Source organism: Glycine soja, chromosome 14 (assembly GCF_004193775.1).
Source record: "Glycine soja cultivar W05 chromosome 14, ASM419377v2, whole genome shotgun sequence".
Classification (NCBI taxonomy): domain Eukaryota; kingdom Viridiplantae; phylum Streptophyta; class Magnoliopsida; order Fabales; family Fabaceae; genus Glycine; species Glycine soja.
This window is the reverse complement of record NC_041015.1, coordinates 10,538,385-10,557,751: the sequence shown is the minus strand read 5'-3', so window position 1 is coordinate 10,557,751 and position 19,367 is coordinate 10,538,385. Positions and strand designations below refer to the sequence as shown.

The following is a 19,367-nucleotide window of genomic DNA, read 5'->3' as shown; positions in this document are numbered from 1 at the left end:
AATAACTCATATAAGTATTTTCATTTTGAGATACTTTAAGATAGAAAATTTAATGTTAAACCGCTATTATTTAAATACTTTTTGAAATTTTATATCATCTTAACCTTTTTCTAAATTGGTTTCTTTTCTTTTTTATTTACTTAGGTACATCTATATATTCTTATTTTTTATTAAATAATGTTTTAAATATCATTGATTCGAGTAGGAATATGGAGAAGGTATCCCAGCAATTAATGGAGAATCAGACCTAATGTTTATTTGTTTTAAAGTTTTGGTGAAAATAATGAATTTTAAATTAAGATATATTCTCAAATTTATCTCAACCACAAATTTTATACGACAACGTAGAAGATTAATTTACATAAAAAGATTTCTCTAACATTCCAAAAATAATGATAATGCTTGACGTAATGATACATATAAAATATTACTTTTAAAATTAATCAAATAAAGTCAACACATTGTGATTTTTTGCATTTAAAAGGTTATAGATTCAATTTTTATCAAGACACTTTTTTTTTTTACTTTATTTAACTTATAACAGAGACTAAATGTTTCGATTTAGAAATAACGATACCAAAATTATGAATTTAAAATTATAAGAAAATTAAAGTTACAATTTAACTTAAAAAAACATCTTTAATTTAACTTTTAAAATAATTAGTAGAAAAATCAATAATTTACCATTACTGTATAAGTATAATATGTACAAATTAAACTCTATAACAAACCAACTTTATATGAATTTTTCTTGAAATAATTTTTTGTTTTAATAAGTATCTTTTGTAGATAATCTTATTCAAAACATAATCAGCAATCAAATATGAATATAAAACTCAATAAAATTTAAGCACCGGCTAATCACGTTACAAGAAACTATCTCTTTTGCTGCAACTGATTCTCATTAGTTCTCGAAACACTTTTTGCCTTAAAATATATCAAATACAAACCATTTTTAAAAGTTTTTAACACTTACAAATAAAGTCAACATTTTAAAATCCATTAAATTTTAACTATCCAACACTTTAAAAACCATTCAATTTTAACTACCAGACCAATTTTCAGAGTTCCAGAAATACCCTTTTTCATGAAGCCAATAAAAAAACAAAATGGCAGGGTCAGTGTGTCCCCGATAAATGTAGGAATTTCTTAAGAGTTAAGAAGGGAACATGAGTGTGGGACCCACACGTTTGTCTTAGGCAATGACAAGTTCCAACTTGGAAGAAAGATGGCAACAACCTACTCAATAAGTCTGCACCAATCCACGCAATGCAATAGCACTTTCCATTTTTCCCCCACTAAGTTTTGTGTCCCAATTTATTAACCCCTTCTCTTCTTTCATTTCATTTATGTAATAAATTTATATAGTCCCTTCTTTATAAACCACAAAATAGTCTCTATTCAAAAGCCATCCCAACCCCCCACAAACCGCATTTCATTTCAAGGCTTAAAATTGCGTGCAGCTTAATTTCAAGGTACGGTTCCCTTTTCCTTCATTTGACTTGGTCTGTAATGCACAATCTCTTTTCAGTTTGGGATGTCAAACATGCACATAGACATTATCTATTTCATATTACTACTATATCATATGAAATTTTGAATCATATGATTAAATGGGTGGCGCTGAATTTGACTTAACAATTTATTATTACTTATATTGATATCTCCTTGTGCTATATAATAATGTCAGCACCATCATCATTTATATCATAATCAGAATCAGAATCCCAGTGTGATCTTTTGGGTGTTTCAATTTCAACCCCTTGGGTTGATACTGATAACATGATGATGATTCGATTTCCATTGGTGGTTCTTGTGTTGATGATTTGTGCCATGAGATGCAGAATGGCCAAAGCAGCAGAACAAAGTCCTGATTCTGGGAATGTGTACACGCTAGCTTCTGTGAGAGAGGATTTGGTTAGGCAAGAGGATACCATCATTTATGGTCTCATTGAGAGAGCCAAGTTCCCTAGCAATTCTCACACCTATGATGAAAAGTATGCTCAAATCCAGGGTTTTTGTGGCTCATTGGTGGAATTTGTTGTTAAGAATACAGAGGCCATTCAAGCTAAGGTACTATTTGTTATTAATATACCCTATTCTTTGCTTGTTTGTTTTCTTGTCTTGTTGTGTGTTGGGATGTCAGATTATGTCACTATAATGGTGTTGTGACAGTGAATGTGCATCTGAATGGATGGCATGTGCTTTGCTTCCAATGAATTTGGCTAATTCTTATTTCTTAAGATTGTAGGTGTGCAAATGGATGTTAAAAGGATGTCATTAAATATGCTTGGTGATAATTTCTATAGGAACCAACGACTATGCATCATAGAGTGGAGAGTTAAACACTCATGTTGAGTACTCGTTAGAACACCAACTTTCTCCAACAAAGCATTAACATGCTAGCTCCAGCAGTTAATTAGATTATCACTTTAGGGATCAAGGGGGTCTAGTTCAGTTGGTTAAGGGTGCATTAGGTGCTGTAAATCCCTTGGTATCTGCCTTCGATTCCTAAGGATTAATAATTTGTTTATCACTTTTGGGATCCTAATTTTAATTTGCTATTTTTTCCCTTCCTTGAAAGAAAGAGGAGGATTTCTATGTCAAATTGTCAATGCAAAATCCACAATCAGTTCTGACTCTTTCTTAGGTGCTGAAAATGAGGGGCATCTTTGATGACGTGATGCACTTGTACTGCTCTTTTAACAAAATAGAACCTTTCTAGAATTTTTTTCAAGATCTAGTTCATAATTTTTTGCTTCTGTTATTACCATCATAAGTGTACTGAATCTCTCTGATAGTTACCATGAGTGATTCTTATTTACTGTGTATTCTGTTGTTTGCATTTGAAAGAAAGTTAGGCCTAAAATAATACGGTAAATTACAGGCTGGAAGATACAAAAACCCTGAAGAAAACGCCTTCTTCCCAGAAAATTTACCACCATCAATTGTGCCATCTTACTCCTTCAAACAGGTAATTCACTAATGTGATACCATTTTCCAATTTCCACAGTTCATGAAACTTAGAAGATAAAAGGATTTCTCTATTAACTTAATTCCATCTTTAGTTTTTGCATCCTGGTGCTGCTTCAATTAACATAAACAAGTCCATCTGGAAAATGTATTTCAAAGAGTTACTTCCATTGCTTGCTACTTCGGGTGATGATGGCAACTATGCGCAAACTGCAGCTAATGACCTTTCATTATTGCAGGTAAGATAATCTCTGGATGTTCTTTTAGCAGTATGCTCATGAATGAATTTATGCAGAGAAATCTATACAGTTTAACTTTTGCCAAAAGCAATCTCAACTCAACTATAATTTTGTGCACGTATTTTAGGCTGTGCTTGGATAAACTTCTCAATAAGTATTTATAAGAGAAGAAATAAAATGAATCAAACTGTTTTCATAAGTTAAAATCAACTTACCATACGTTTGATAACACATTTGTTATTGGTGGTCAGAAGCTACAAAGAGTAGCTTCTGCCTCTATTGCTGCCTTGGACGTGAAAACAGTAAGATATGTGCTTTAGAAATGCAGATACAATCTTGCAATAATACACAGATCAGTTTTTGGAGAAGTTAGATGAAAGAGCTTCTATAATAGTTATTGTACACAAGTTGACAAGTTTATCCAAACAGGACCAACTCAAGATTTTGCTAGTCTCCTAAACTAGTATTGATCCTGACTGATCATTCTATAAAACATTTGCAGTCCATCTCTAGAAGGATTCACTATGGAAAGTTTGTAGCTGAGGTGAAATTCAGGGATGCTCCTCAAGACTACGAGCCTTTAATTCGAGCTAAGGTATATATATTGGAGTAGTTGCTAAGTGTTGGCAAGGCTTATTTAGTTCCATGACTTTCATCATTCACATATCTATCCTATGGTCACTTTATAAGTGTTATATTACATATATCTTCCTGTTTTTCATGCTGCTTTGGTTTTTATTTAAAATGTACACCCTTTGTTTTTGCAGGATAAAGAAGGATTGATGAAATTGTTGACATTTACAAGCGTTGAAGAGACGGTGAGGAAGAGAGTTGAAAAGAAGGCTGTGGTGTTTGGGCAGGAAGTGAATCTTAACAGTGATGACAATGACAATGAAAACCGTAAATTTGATCCATCAGTGGCTTCTAGCTTGTACAAAAATTGGGTGATACCTCTCACCAAGGAGGTTCAGGTTGAGTACCTCTTGCGCCGTCTAGACTGAAGGCATTACAATGCAGTTAGAATTTAGAAGAATGGAAGATGAATATGATGTTGTTGTTCAAATGATTAAGCTCTTAAGTGATCCTTTATTGCCAACTTCATGTAGCTGTTGATTCAGAAATATTATTTGTAGCTATAGATTGTTACCTTTATTTTCATCGGCTTTATTAGGAAAAGGCATTATTATATCATGATCTTCAATCTGTGTCGTGAGAAAAAAACATTTTCGAACTAGAATCTCAGCCCTTTTCCTGGCCTAGTTTATCAAGGGTATTAGTATGACCTTGTCATAAAGACATTCCCATGGATCAAAGGCACGTCCTTAAGGGTATTTTTGGTAGCTAAGAAGGAAATAGAGGTAGAAAAAGAAAATTAGAAAAGAAAGAAAAAGAAGAGAAATAGATTACTTAGTTGAAGAAAAATAGAATGAATTTAATAAATAAAGAAAAGAAGAGAAATAGATCATTCTATAAAACATTTGCAGTCCATCTCTAGAAATAAATAACATATTAAGTTAATACATAATCAATTTAATGGGGAGGGGAATAACCGATTTGGGTTGGTGGTGTGGGGTGGGGGGGCATTGGTTACGGGAGAAAAGGTAATCAATTATATGATTATGATGCAGAACCAAACACATGAATGTTCTAATAAGGTAACATAATCAATTATGTCTTGTCAATAGCGTCTTCTTTCGTCTATTCTTTGCTCATTCATTTCTACATAATCAAATGAGGCACATTTCCCATCATTCCCTCACTTCTTCGCTCTTCCTTCTCTCCTTCTAGACATGCCATAAATATGACATACTTACAATGTGTTATTACCCAGGTAGATAGATACTTGGAGAAATAAGTTTTTATACAAAGTAAAAGGTAGTAAAAGATCGATAATAACAAATCAAAGGAAGGATTTAAAAGTAATATGTGCACACAAACAAACCCTAATCAATTGGGAGTGTTTGAAATTATTTTCTTTAGGAAAATTTGGCTTAATCTTGTTATATACTCTCTTCAGTCTCTTTTATAAGAAAAAAATTGATTTAATACTTATTAAGCAGTTAATTAATTTTATTAAATTGTGTTAATTCTAAAACAAAAAAAAAGTTTCTTTTTTTTCTTAAAATATCATTCATTGATTGAAACTTGATATCAAGTATAAGAAAGTCTTTGACTTTATTAAATGAAAGACATTTTGAAGATATTTTTGTTAAATAAGATAAAATTAGTTCATTTTTATTTATATTTGAAGGGGAAAAAACAAGTAATTTTTATTGCTTATAAAAGAGACCAGAGAAAATAAACACTTAAGTTACAAATAAAAGTTTGATTAAGCTCATAAGATTAGTTTATAACTTTCCTATGAGTTCTTGATGGTAAAATTTATCAAAATAAATTAACTTTATGGCACAAGTTCTATTAATACGATCAGTTTTTATTTAAAACTATTTAAACTATTTATCCAAATACATCATCTCTCTCTGTAATAAAATGAAATCCTTTTTTTTATTAGGTATTGGATTCATGAATTATCAAACAGTGTAGTTGGGCTCTTTAAAAATTCATTTTTTTAGAGAAGCCATTTAAATCTAAGCCTTTGATGGTGGTTTCACTTGGTGTTATTTTAATATATTTGTTTTATCTCTAACTATTGATTAATCATCACCATCATTATCAAAAAATAATATAAAATATATAAGAATTAAAAAAAAACATTAATATTAGAACTTCATTGTGACTTTTTCAAAAGCCTGTGTCATCTTTTAAAATGGTTATAACTTCAGTACAGTATTTTTTATATTATTTTTTGCTAACAACTTCAGTACAGTTGTATATCCACATTCACATACGTTTGTGCAATAAACCAAACATCTTTTTCCTTCAATTTTGGCGCAAATGATTTTGCATAATTGGACTGCCCACTCTTTAACTTTTGGCTATTATTGAATCGCATCCTAACTCTAATGCACTGCCTTTTTCTCACATTCATTTGATGCTCTTACATCTCTCTTGAACAATAAATAAATACATCAAACACTATTAGTCGCTAATGAATTTTGACAAACATAATTTTTGCAATAATGTCGTCCATGATGTTTTTCCTCTTATCTATCATTAATGCTCTTTCCTCTCTAATAATGTGAGATGAGCATCAATGTAATGAGAACCAAAGACGTCTTGTCCATAATTTTACCCCTTTTAGCATCACAATAAACATGTTAGATGTATAGTCTTAAACGAATTTTTTAGTATTGTTGTCTATAAAAGCTCTACTACTAGGGGTGGGTAAACGGGTTCAGATCCATGGACTGACCTGCGGGGCCTGTGGTCCGTGAGGGTTGCGGACCAATTTTTTTAAATGTTCCATGGTGATGTCATATTTTTTGGCCAGCCCCGCTTAACCCGCGGACTATGCGGGTTTGGCCCACGGGGTCCGCGGGCTGCCCGCAGCCCGCATTAGATTTAATTTGTGTGATCCTAATCCAATTATATTAGGTTTGATTTTCTCTTTTTCACTTTAAACTTTTTTTTAAATAACAGATAAATAAATATATTAGATAAGATAAAGATATAAAAATAAAAATAAAAAATTTAAATTAAAAGATGATAAAGATAAAAAAGGATAAGATAACAAAAATAAAAGATTAAGATAAAAAAGATAAGTGATAACCTGCTAAAAATCTTCTTTTTTGATATTTTCTCGATCTTTTTCTCTTTTAATCTATCATTTTCATATCTGAAATTCATAAATAATAAAAATATCAATTCTTATCATTTAAGCCAAAAATAATTATTAAATAAATATTTTTAAAGATATTTCAATATATTTTTATTATAAAAAATAGTTCATATCATATTTAGTAGTTGTAGCAGGCTAAGAACATTTTTTCTCCTCACGTGTGCTTAACAAATATCGAACTAGGCTTCTTGTTGACAATATATACTAAAAATTGGTTACTAGTATTTGATATGCAGGGTAAATAATATGTAATAATTATTATCTTTTAATCACTTAACTTGATTTTATTCTAATATTTATTATTATTTTGAGTTTTAGGAAAAGAAGATGAAGATATGGAGATGGAGAAGACTCAAGCTACTTTAAATATGAAATCATTTGTTGTTGGAGATGTTTAAATTTCATATTTTAGATTTATTGTTTGGGTTTTCTTTTGTTAATACATTATTTATTTTATTGATATAATTGACTAATTATTGAGATTTTATTTACATTTGTATTGAACTTAATTTGATTGTATTATATTTTTATTAAAATTAAAATTCTTTTAAAATTAGGCCCGCGGACCGGCCCGTTTGACCCGCGGGGTCCGCGGGGCGGGGGCGGACCAATTTATTTGACCCGTGTAAGAAGCGGGACAGATTGGACGGGTCCGCTACCAATGCATGTTTATGCGGACGGACTTTACATGGGACAGGCTGACCCGCTTACCCACTCCTATTTACTATAGTCCTAAGAGGCACTAAGCATATCTTCTGCCTCGCTCCAACGCCTTTGAATAATGAATCTTGATTGCAATAATTTAATGTAATGGAGATCGGTTTGAAATAGTACCCCAAAAACAAATTTAGTTGAGGGAAACAATGATTTTAAGAAATCTATGATGCCTTTTCTTAGGGGGCATAATATTCAGGACTAGAACTCAGCATGTGTTGTATTCTACAAGTAGAATAATCGGACAGCAAAATTAAAGCATGACAAATAAGATATAAAAATAGGCACCACTGCAGCCCGTCTATTAGAAAAAAAGCATCTCATGCCTATGTGAATAATCAGTTAAATCAAACATTTTATTCAATAAACTTAATACAGAAAATTTAAGTCAAATTTGACTGTAAAACTTTGAAGTAAATTAAAAAATTGCTCATTAAAATAAATTAAAAAGAGCTTATAATAAGTCATTTTTATAGACCAAATAAACTTCATAAAAATTCTTCCAAACTATACTCTTTAAATAAGTGCTTAAGATGTTTATTCAATCGCATTCCAAACAGTAGACATGGTCTTTCCTTGCCATTGCTCACGGCTCACTTTATACTTACAAGGAAATATTCTTACAGTTTGACTTTTTGCCATGATATGTATCATTGTAGGACCGAGCCCCTGATTCATGTTTTCAGTAAACGGCTGAACTTGGTTTTCATGATAACTGAAATGAGAGTAAAGAATGAAAGCAGATATGGTTCGTTCACTTATATTTATGGTGCCAAGATTAGACTACACACATTCAAGAACAATGATAATTCCGAATATTGGAAAGCTCATTCGATAATCCGACAGACAGTCAGACAGGAACCGTTGGTAGTGGAAGTTTTGTCAAAGGCAGGTGAATGCGATAGCTCATGGTGCATCTTCCAACTGCATCAACGCCTCTTTACATGGAATTATTTTTTAATCGAAATCTACAGTAGATAAATAAATTGTTATTTGACTTGCGAAAAGATGTAAAAGAATTAAATGTATTTAGTGCATGTTTGGTTTCTAGTTGAAATTGTAGTTGTAGTGACACGCATTCCAATGCACTCCAATGGATAAAAATAAAATAAAATAAAATCAAAAGCAAAGGTTCTAATCTTTTGCAAAAATACTTATGTCTCAAAAGTACTTTTCGACTTGATTTCCAAACATGCACTTAATTTTATAGACAAGTTTACACACCACCTACTAGTATTTAATAATTCTTCCTCTTGGTGACTCTAGGGATGGCCAACGAATTGACATTGTGATGAGTGAGAAAATTAGATGATCTACATTTTCATGAAAGACTGCGAATAATTCAACCACCTCTCCCCACCAAAAATACAAGTGTGACTTCTACATTTTTATGCCAATACAACAAACATATTTTAAAAACTTCTAATGAAGTTTGAGAACAAAATTAGAACTTATTTGTCTTACCCTTGCTAAGAGCATTGCTTAGAGGTATGCTAGTTTCACATGTAAGGTTCTCGCAAAGCCGTTGGCAGCACTAGTTCAGATTGAACTTCACTTAAAGGAGAGAAATAGTATTCAATCATGTCCTCTGATATATCTTTTAAACTAGGTGGGTCCCACTGCAATTTTGGAAATAAAATGCTTCAGGTAACTCCTAACAAAAAAATGGTGTTAACTGGATTACAGATTCATGGAACAAAATAGACATACCTTTGGTGCAAAATCTTTATCAACCATTCGTGCTCGAACACCCTGCATAAAGAATCAGTCAAGTACAATAATAAGAAAAAAAATAAAGTTGTTTTACTGAAAGCATCCAGAAAAATCATTACCTCGAAGAAATCAGAGGAGACAAGCTTAGAAATTCCACGTAGGGACATGCGGTACTCACGTATAAGACATTTATCGAGAGTTTCAAATCTACCTTCACGTATCTAGATTAAGTAGAGGAGGTTAATGCAGAAGTCACCTCGAAAGGAAAATAAATAAACATGCAAGGGAAATGTAAACTCACAGATTGTAAAGTAACTTTCAAACTCAAAGGGGAGGCTTCTCTTATTCTCCTTAGAGTATTCAAACACCATTCGTCACAAGATTCAGTAGCTTCTTTCCCCTGACAGAATAACATTTTATTTTTTTAAAAGAAAAGGAAAACAATCAAAATGCAGTGTTATTAAGCACCAGATGATAGAAAACATTAACAATACTCATCACCTGTCTCATCTAACAAAATCTGAAATGTTCAGTTCACTGCCTACTTCTCTGCCTGAGCCTGTTTGGGTAAGCTTCTTTAAAAGTACTTCTAAGAGAAAAAAATACGAAGAAAAAAATTACATGAGTTTCTCCATAAGCTAAAATGAGTTAGCTGTCCATTAGCTAATTTGTAAAAGGCTCTCATATAACTTCTTTAAAAGATGAGAAGACATCTATAAATTAGTTAATGGTTAACTAATGAAGAGCTAATTTTAACTTACGTAGAAAGCTCATTTCATTTTTTTCTTCTTATTTTCTTCTAAACTTCTAGAGAAGCTTACCCAATCAGGTCCTATATTATTTTGTTGTTTGGATAAGGAGGTCCCATTAAGCCATTACTTTCTAAAGAAGTTTCAAGGGTGTTCTTTGTACCAAAATGCCTATTTTCAAGTTTTTTGGTGGCAGAGAGGGGGAAGAAGACGAAAACAGATATACCCTGGAGCTTTTCACCACATAATAATCTCCTAATTGTACTGGATTGTGGATCAAGTTATCATCCATATTGAAATTCCTTTTTCTAACAAAACCCAAAATGATTAGCACTTGGCTTGGTGTTCTCAGTACCTCCCTCAACTGGAGACTGGAACATAGTAAAGAACCTAATTCTTCTATTTTGGATGATATTATGGTGATTTCAGGTGGTCAATGACTTGGCTACAGACAAGTTATGACACTGAGTAAGAAGAAAAGAAATCACAACTTCTATAGATGATACAAGCTTTATTATTTGATAATTTACCAATAATTTCAATGACTGGTAGGCAGTAGCTATTCAATGAATTTCACAAAATCTAGTAATTGTAGTACATTCTGGATCAAAATGGTTTTTTTTTTTTAATAATTCAGCTCCTTCCGGAGTCCAGACTTATCAATGATCATGAACATATTTAATACAATGCTCACCAAAGCTTCAATAATTTCCTCCACAGTTTCTTGACTGAAACATCTATCAATTGTATCAATCCTGCATCAGGGGAAGGAAAAAACAAAAACAAAAATAAAAAACTCAAATAGAAAATTAGGGCAATCAGACTGGCTGGCTAACAAGTGTGTAGAAATTGGTTCATACTACAATATGTTAGAATTCTAGGTTCATTAGTAATTTGTCTTGGGCTACTCTCATGTTAAAAAGGGTATTGGTGTTACTCTCCTTGTACACATTGGTTCTATACCTCTTCGTAACATTTGGTTTCCTTGTTTCCTTATCTCTTCCTAAATCCCTAGAACCTACTTATATTTGTAAGTTTTTATGTATTTTGAATAAGAGGAACAAATTTCAGATTATTCTCTCCCCTTTTTTTCTACTCTTCAAGACTTCCATGACACGATTAATTCAAACATTCACCAATGAAAGGGAAAATAAAATAAAGACTAGCATGAACTAAAGGATCAATTCAAACATTCAACGAGATATTAAGAAAAAATTGGCCTATTCCACAATGTCTCAATTGGGTAATATGATGTTAGCTCTCAGTATGGGATCTTATCGAGCCGCTGCCTTATGCTCTGCTGATGTATTTTTCACTATTGAAAACTTTGAAGAATTACACACATTGTATGGGTACTTGTTCCATACATTGAATGGGTACTTGTTCCAATAAAGAATAGTTATTAATGTACCTAGTTAGTCACATATTCATGTATCTAAGAATTCACATGCATGTACATAGGTACTATAACTTTATTAATATTCTTGTAAATTTCACATTGGATTTACTTCCTAAGTCTATATAAATATAGATCAGTTGAGTGGGTTAAGCACTCAAGCATTTCACAACCTCTAGTCTCTTCAATAGAACATAACCTCATGTCACCAGCTGAATAATCAAAATAACCAAAAAAAGAAAAATCCGAGAGGATTTCATTATACATATGTTGAGAAGGAATATAACCACTATACAGGGTTTATTCACCCTATTGCGATTTTTTTCAGAATATTAATTGTTTCAGTTCCATCACAGTATCAATCAAATTAGTAATACAATCCAGAGATCCCGGTAATGAACGCCCAAAGAATAAAGACTAAGGAACATTAAATAGACCCTGTTACTTAAAAAACTAGCTTTAAATATTTTTAAGTTTCTGATATAATAAATATTTTTATTTAAGTTTTTCAATAAAAAAATTCTACATTTACTTCTTCAAGGGCATTGGTTAGCATTTGTCCAAAATTTAAGATAGTAGATTTGAGCTATTTGAAAATAATTTCAGGACACATAGGGCCAAAACTGAGCTATAGTCAAACCATGACCCCCTCCTTCTCCCCAAAAAATTACCTGTGAAGGACACTGCTCCTATCTGGATAAACAAGATCACCATACTGTGCAAGGGATGCCTCCACAACAGAAGGTTCATCTGTGATTAGTTTACCAAGACGTTCTTCAAGCAAAGCAAGCCTCTGTCCGGAGAAGCCAAATAATGTAAGTAAAGGAAAAGTAGGCCACAATGACAGAACAAAGAGGCACAAAAACAAAGAGAGAAACATACTGCATTTAGTGAATAATGAGTAGCAAGGCGGCAGGCAATCATTTCAACACCATTAAGCTTATCTCCTGTGAGGGCCAAGTATTCCCCTGTATAGCATAATATAAAATAAATAAATTTCTGGGAATCATTTTTGGCTTTACTATGAAGACTATTAGCTGTTAGAACAAGTTTAAAACAACAGTTAAAACTGCACTTAGAAGTAAATGGTTAGAAAATGTTTTTTGTAAAGGACTAAAGATCAATACAGAGCTATGCAGCGGGTTGGGTTGCTGAGGATAATAGAATCTCAACTCCATGCACTCTAGAGAAGATTTGATTTTCATATATAAAATATTTGCAACAAAAAATTCATTTAGCTTTGAGAAGAAAAATAGTGTGATCAATAGTCTATAACATTAAAAACAATAACAGTAATAAAGAATATGAAAACAATAATATTTTGTCCATGAGGACAATAACAGCAGTTTAAAAAAATCTGTAGGAGACTTGCACATAGATAGCTACATGTGCCATATCAAACACTCTTCCTTATGAAAAATAATAGGAGTGTATATAGTCATTTAATATAAGAAAAACGTATTTTATTGTGAAACTTGAACTCTTTCTTAAAATATATTTGTATTAGTAATATTATAAAAATTCAAAACAAAAGGAATCAATTTAGGGCATTGATTCCATATCCCATGGATACTAATCAGGGCAGCAATGAAATCTATCACTTAATCCAATAACCCAATTTCTGGCCTTTCTAGGAATTAAAAGTTTAGCAACTATTTTCAAGAAACAAATTGGGCTCTTTTAGACAAAAACTAAAATTATCTTTAGAAAATATTTTCTACAAATATTTCTCTTCAACTTTGTGTAGTTATCTTATTGAGAGTTCGTGATTTCTGTTCCAAGTTTTTTGAAAAATGACACATTTTTAATACATTTTAAAATAATTAGATCTTTCAGTAAAAAGAGTATCAAAAGTGTTATGCAGGACGAGTCCAACTCTCAAATAGCATGCAAAATGTATATTACCTAAGTAGCCAGGTAGACGAGACAAAATATAAGAAGCTCCTGCATCTGGGTGGAAACCTATTTGAGTTTCTGGGTGAGAAAAAATCTGCAAAGTTTAAGCAGAAAAAGGTTTAGCAGCCTGCATTTATTTGACATAGAAAACAATTTATTGAGTGAGCATAAATTCAATGAGCTTATGAAGAAATCACATACAGTTTTATCAGTTACCACACGAAACATCCCTGGCAGAGAAATTCCAGATCCACATCCCATTGTTATGCCATCCAAAATGGCAACCTGCATAAATGCCCATAAAATCTTCATACAGGTTCTGAATGAAGAAGCTTTCAAAGTTAAGAAAAACACCAAAAAAGTCATAAAAAATAGAAGAGACCTATTGTAACTCATTATGCTGTGATAATATTCATAAGTTACAATTATGCAAATAAACAATGCACGCACAAGAAAACTTACTAACCTAATCATCTTGCTAGTAACTTTAAATACTACACAAATGAGTTTAAGTATTTACAGTTTCACCGCAAAAAGATTTGTTTCAATTTTCAAGAAATTTTCAACTCTGACTCTTATTATATCTTTTCTTTTTCATACCCTCTTATTTTCAAAAATAGAAGATTTCATTTGTGCCATTGCTATACAAGTTCACTCTTGCCTATGCAGGTATGTGGAGACAGATCTCTTTACATCGTTCTATTTCCTTCCTGGATATAGGTTAAATTAATTGGTTAGTCTCTACATCTACAATATTTGGAAATTTTCAATAGGTCTCTACACTAAAAGTTTGTAATTGGGTGAAGTAAAGCTGATTCCGTAAGCTTCACAAATGAATCAAGGAACTGAGGGAGAGCCAGAGAGGAACGGCGAGAAACGTCCAGGAGGAAAGTTGTTGATTGTGAGATGTGAAAGAGCTGAGATTCTGAGAACAGAAAGCATTAGACCCTTGTTTCGCTATTTCAAGTGGCAGGAAACATGCAAGAAGGTACGTGAGTGCTGAGCTCTAAAAGTGAACCCCAATCATGCAAGAGACCAGCACAGATCAATGTCATTTTGCTCTAAAATGGGTATGGAGGTGAAGCCAACTTGGTTTTGAGTGAGTTTGAATGATCGCACCCGAGTTTATCTGAATTCACCAATAAACAATTCCACAACTGATTCAGCTCGATTTGTAGGTGTCAACTCATAACTTGGATGAATTTACAAGTTAACACTAGAGTTTAACAGCCATACTTAGCAGGACCAATATTGTTCTACTAGAAGAACATAAGCAAAATTAATTATATTAGGTATATATCAATTCTCAAACCTAAAGTACTTATAACAGTGTTAGTGTTGTGTTGTCTTATTAGACCACACGGAATACTCTTATTTATAATGAAGGAGGTTTACAACATAAGGAAACTAAATAATGAGTAATAAGGGAAATAATCCCATACTAAACTGCTATAATTAAAACATATCAAATCATATATTCACACTCTCCCTCAAGCTTGAGCATATATGTCATATGAACCAAGCTTGTTACAAATGTTGTAAACCCAGCAGAAATGAAAATAAAGACGGTTCGAGTCGTGTGGTTGCGCCAAAAAGCTCAGTGGCAGCCAACGAAGGCCCTTAGTTGCGACGGGCATTGTTCACCCGTGAATAAGGCACGCCCTAAGGCAAAAGGAGGTGGTTGCAGTGTAACGCTCGCCAGAGATGTGTCGTGTGGTGTGCATGAACTTCCCTTGCCAGAAAAGGGCCATGTGTGGGGTCACTGCGGCGGTGTATTGAGTTGGCTGCACACATGGTCAGCGTGGCATTCTTGAAAGGTCACTAATGCAGACCGAGCAGCACACTGGCTGCCAAACAGGCCCAATAGTGAGCGCGGGTACTGTTCACCCACAAAGAAAGTTGCACACAGATGTGTTTGTGCGAGGAACGTTGGTGAACGTCGTTGTGGAAGTGGATTCTGAAGGAGGATTGGTAGAGGCTATGAAACACAACAAAACAAGGCCAAACAACCAGCCAAACGAGGGTGTTGAGAGGGGTGTTTGGTTTCAAACTTAGCCAAACAGGTCTGAACAAAGGCTGGACAGGTCCACCAGAAGTAGGAAATGGTAGCAGAGGGGTTGCCCGAGGATGGTCTCACCGGAAACGACGCCACACACCGATGTGTGAAGAGCACATGAGTTACCCGCACTGGAGAGAGGAGGCGCGTGTGAGCACATGCAGAGGAGTTGCAGGTCGTGACTCTGGTTCAAAGGTCGTTGACAAAAGGAATGGGCGGCAGTGGCCAAACGGCAGACGCAAGTGTTGTGGGTACTGTTCACCCAAGAAAGAAAAGAGATGTGCATGGAGGCATGTACAGTAGCTGCTGCTGGAGCGATGTCCGGCGTGGAGGTCATTGGTAGAAGAAAGAATGATAGAAGAAAGGCAGCAGGCAAAAGGGCTCACCTAGGACAATGGGTCCTCAGTAACGGACGGTTTTTCCTTATTCCCTCAACCTAGCTCTAATATCATGTAACAGTGTTTTACTGTAATGTTGTGTTGTCTTATTAGACCACACAGAATACTCTTATTTATAATGAAGGAGGTTTACAAAATAAGGAAACTATATAATGAGTAATAAGGGAAATAATCAAATACTAAACTGCCATAATTAAAACATATCAATTCATATATTTCACCGTACTCGGTATCTCAGATAAAACACTTAGCAATGATTCAATACTTACATGGGGTTTAAGATATGTCCCTTGAAGATATACAAATGAATATAATGTTTTAAAAAACTGTTCAGCTTCGTCAGTATTTCCTGCTCATTATAAACATAAAAATGTCATCATTCAAGATGTATAATGGCCTCCGATGAAGAAGCAACTAAAAAATAAAAGTGAACAAAACTAATTACAGATCATGATCCTACAATGACTGTCATAACCTGCTACCCATCTGATCATAATTCATTACTATAACTGCATAAGAATATCCTATGGTAATATTTTTTTATCCAAATTAGGGTCCAGTCAATAAAAGAACAATAACCTCTCTAATCACCACCTAGCAGTTGATTTTATGTTGACCTTATACTTTTGTTTTTCAATAAACAGTGTGCTTATGGAAACAAAAAGGAGGATGAGAAACACTCCAAGCAGTAAAACTGTAAAAGTCTAAATGAAAAGACTCAAGATACGGAGGGCATTAGCATAGAAGAGTGATATCCCTGCATCATCTAACAAAACACACACACAGAGGTAGTAGGTGTTGATATTAAAGCAAAATAACATCGTGACTTAGATGAAGATGTGAAGTAACAAACAATCCTTAGTATTATTTCCCACAAGGTTGAGAGATAAATATAAACACAGATATTACACCTCCACTCCCAAAAAATAACCAAACTCAATTTAGTAAGTTATAAATTATTATCCCGAACAAGAAGCACACACTAACCCTGTATACAAAGCATAGTTTAGAAAGTCATTAAATTCATGTTTGGATAAACTTCTTAATAAGCACTTATAGGAGAAGAAAATAAGAAAGAAAAATAAATTAAGCTTCTCCTATAAGCTCAAATTATCTATTTATCTTATGCATAAGTTAATTTGTAGAAGAGGGCGAGCCCTGGTGCAGCGGTAAAGTTGTGCCTTGGTGACTTGTTGGTCATGGGTTCGAATCCGGAAACAGCCTCTTTGCATATGCAAGGGTAAGGCTGCGTACAACATCCCTCCCCCATACCTTCGCATAGCGAAGAGCCTCCGGGCAATGGGGTACGAAGTTTTTATAAGTTAATTTGTAGAAACTCTCTCATTCTAGCTTCTTCTAAAACAAGTTGGGAGAGCTCAAAAGTATTTTTACTCTTGGAAGCGACAAATCTTTCCTTCCCAATTCATGCATTGGAATGCACAATTTTGTATTGGAATTCACTAAAGTGCTTTTGTAACTTTAAACCAAACATAGGTTGATTTTAACTTGTACAAAAGCTGATTTTAGCTTATGGGAGAAGTTTAACTCATTTTTTCCTTCTTATTTTCTCCTCCTACAAGTGATTATGGAGAAGTTTATCCAAATAGGACATAAATCAACTGCTTTTTTGATAGAACTTAGAAGATGACACATACAACTTAAAAACGGAACACGCATGTCAGTAAAATTATGGTCTGTAAAAGATAAGAGAAGTTACAAACAATAATTGGATAAATCACTCAAAACTTATTTGCACAAAGTTTATGTAACCACTTGAAGGATTGAAACTAAAATGAAAATACAATTATTAATTAATAATTAATTAATAAAATATGAAATATTAAAATACAACTCACCTTCATTGAGTGATTGATACAACCTAACAACATCTGCACCAGAACAGAAAGCTCTGCCACTACCCTTCAAAACATTCAAGATTGCAACTTATACTCAATACAAAGACCAATATCCATAAACATAATAATCATAGATATCAAAAAGAAACAAAGTATGAAAAACAATATTCACAATGTCGTTAATAATCATAGATATCGAAAAGAAACAAAGTATGAAAAACAATATTCACAATGTCGTTTAGTTCAGTAGCAACTTATTGGCGTGAAAACGACAGTGATAGTGATACCTTCATCAGAACAAAGCCAATATCAGAGTTCTCTTCCCAGGAATCATACAGCCTCTTCAACCGAGCAACCTGCGAAATGAAAACGACTTGGCGTTTACTTCACCTCAGAGGAGCGAACGAACTCAAAACGCAAAATGGAAAAAAAAGGAGGGGAACGACACCGTACCATTGAAGCATTGAGCGAGTTCAGCGAAGACGGCCTGTTGAGAATGGCTGCTCGCGATTTCGCTCTTCCTTCGACCAAAATCTGGAATCAAACAACGACGTCGTAAATTGAAAACTAAATTCGCAAAATAAAAAATAAAAAAAGCGCATGCGAGAAATGTGACCTGTTCCTGAGAATCGTCGTCGTGGTGCTCTGAGTAATTTGGTTGAGCGGAGAAAGCTCGACGGTGAGAACAGAAAGTGCGAAGTGAGGACCTAGTTTGTTGAGGTAGCAGAGCTTTAAATCTCTGCATCTTCGATTCTGGTTTTTGCGTGCAGAGAAGGTGTTTGATGTTTGTACTCTGTACTGTAGTGTTACTCTGAGTCTGAAATGAAGCCCGAACTCTGAAATTGAAGAACGCTTTCCCTCGGTAACCAACTTGGGTCCCAGCGGTTTTTAAAGGCCCACAAATACGACCCGAATTCATTGTTAGGGTTTGTTGGGTCAGCAAGGCTTTGTTTATTTGGCCCAAAAATAAATAGTCACTCTGAATTTTTATTTGTAAAAATTAAAAGGGAGTTGTTATTGACTCCAACCTCATGGGTTATTGGTCCCTACAAACATGGGAAAAGACTTTCTTATCCCTTTCTCTCTCCCTTCGCACCTTCTTTTCACCCCACCCAACATTACCACTGCACCAAGGTCGCGCACCACCACCTCATTGCACAACATTAGCCTCCTTCACAATGTCACCACCTCCTCAAATAGACCTCATCATCACGTCATCACATCACTGTGTGATCCCATCATAGGTCAGATTTGAACACAGCACCACCACCAATGTTGAGCGTCGTTCCCAACTTTAGATCTGCAAGCACACAACCCCTTATCGACCTAGCCAACATCATGCATTCTCACCACCATATCCAAACACCACCATGTTGTCACAACTCCTTGCCTTGGTTCACGTGTCCCCACCATAATCAAATATGTTCTCATAGAGGAAGAAGAAGAGGGAAATGAGCAACGAACGTGTAGTTCCATGTTTTGGTCAAAAAGATAAATAAACAATGGAATCATTTTGTTGTTTCTTTTTTTTTTTGCACCCCCTTCCACTACAAATTGATTTGGTTAAAATTGATTGGCACATTTCTCATGATTACATGTAAACCATTTGATAAGCTACTTGAAATAGCTTATACTACT

The 19,367-nt window shown here is 33.9% G+C and overlaps 2 protein-coding genes across 3 annotated transcripts; one reads left to right on the top strand and one right to left on the bottom strand.

Annotated features, from left to right (window-relative positions):
* Positions 1-1,258: 1,258 nt before the first annotated feature.
* LOC114383170 (chorismate mutase 2-like) lies at positions 1,259-4,406 on the top strand. 2 transcript variants are annotated; one of them, XM_028342780.1, is made up of 6 exons: positions 1,259-1,475; positions 1,845-2,073; positions 2,888-2,974; positions 3,069-3,212; positions 3,715-3,807; positions 3,980-4,406. In XM_028342780.1, exons 2-6 carry the CDS (start codon positions 1,846-1,848, stop codon positions 4,211-4,213), a joined length of 786 nt encoding a protein of 261 aa, XP_028198581.1. In that variant the 5' UTR covers positions 1,259-1,475; position 1,845; the 3' UTR covers positions 4,214-4,406. The 2 variants fall into 2 exon arrangements, with proteins under 2 accessions (XP_028198581.1, XP_028198580.1); XM_028342779.1 differs by having other exon boundaries at positions 1,290-1,475; positions 1,691-2,073.
* A 3,726-nt stretch (positions 4,407-8,132) lies between these two features.
* LOC114383008 (3-hydroxyisobutyryl-CoA hydrolase-like protein 2, mitochondrial) lies at positions 8,133-18,663 on the bottom strand. Its single transcript, XM_028342579.1, has 15 exons — positions 18,346-18,663; positions 18,183-18,263; positions 18,017-18,085; positions 17,730-17,793; positions 16,143-16,222; positions 13,621-13,704; positions 13,429-13,513; positions 12,406-12,491; positions 12,195-12,316; positions 10,822-10,882; positions 9,680-9,778; positions 9,498-9,599; positions 9,376-9,417; positions 9,130-9,284; positions 8,133-8,633 (listed from the first exon to the last, which is right to left on the bottom strand). Exons 1-14 carry the CDS (start codon positions 18,646-18,648, stop codon positions 9,165-9,167), a joined length of 1,398 nt encoding a protein of 465 aa, XP_028198380.1. The 5' UTR covers positions 18,649-18,663; the 3' UTR covers positions 8,133-8,633; positions 9,130-9,164.
* Positions 18,664-19,367: the final 704 nt, after the last annotated feature.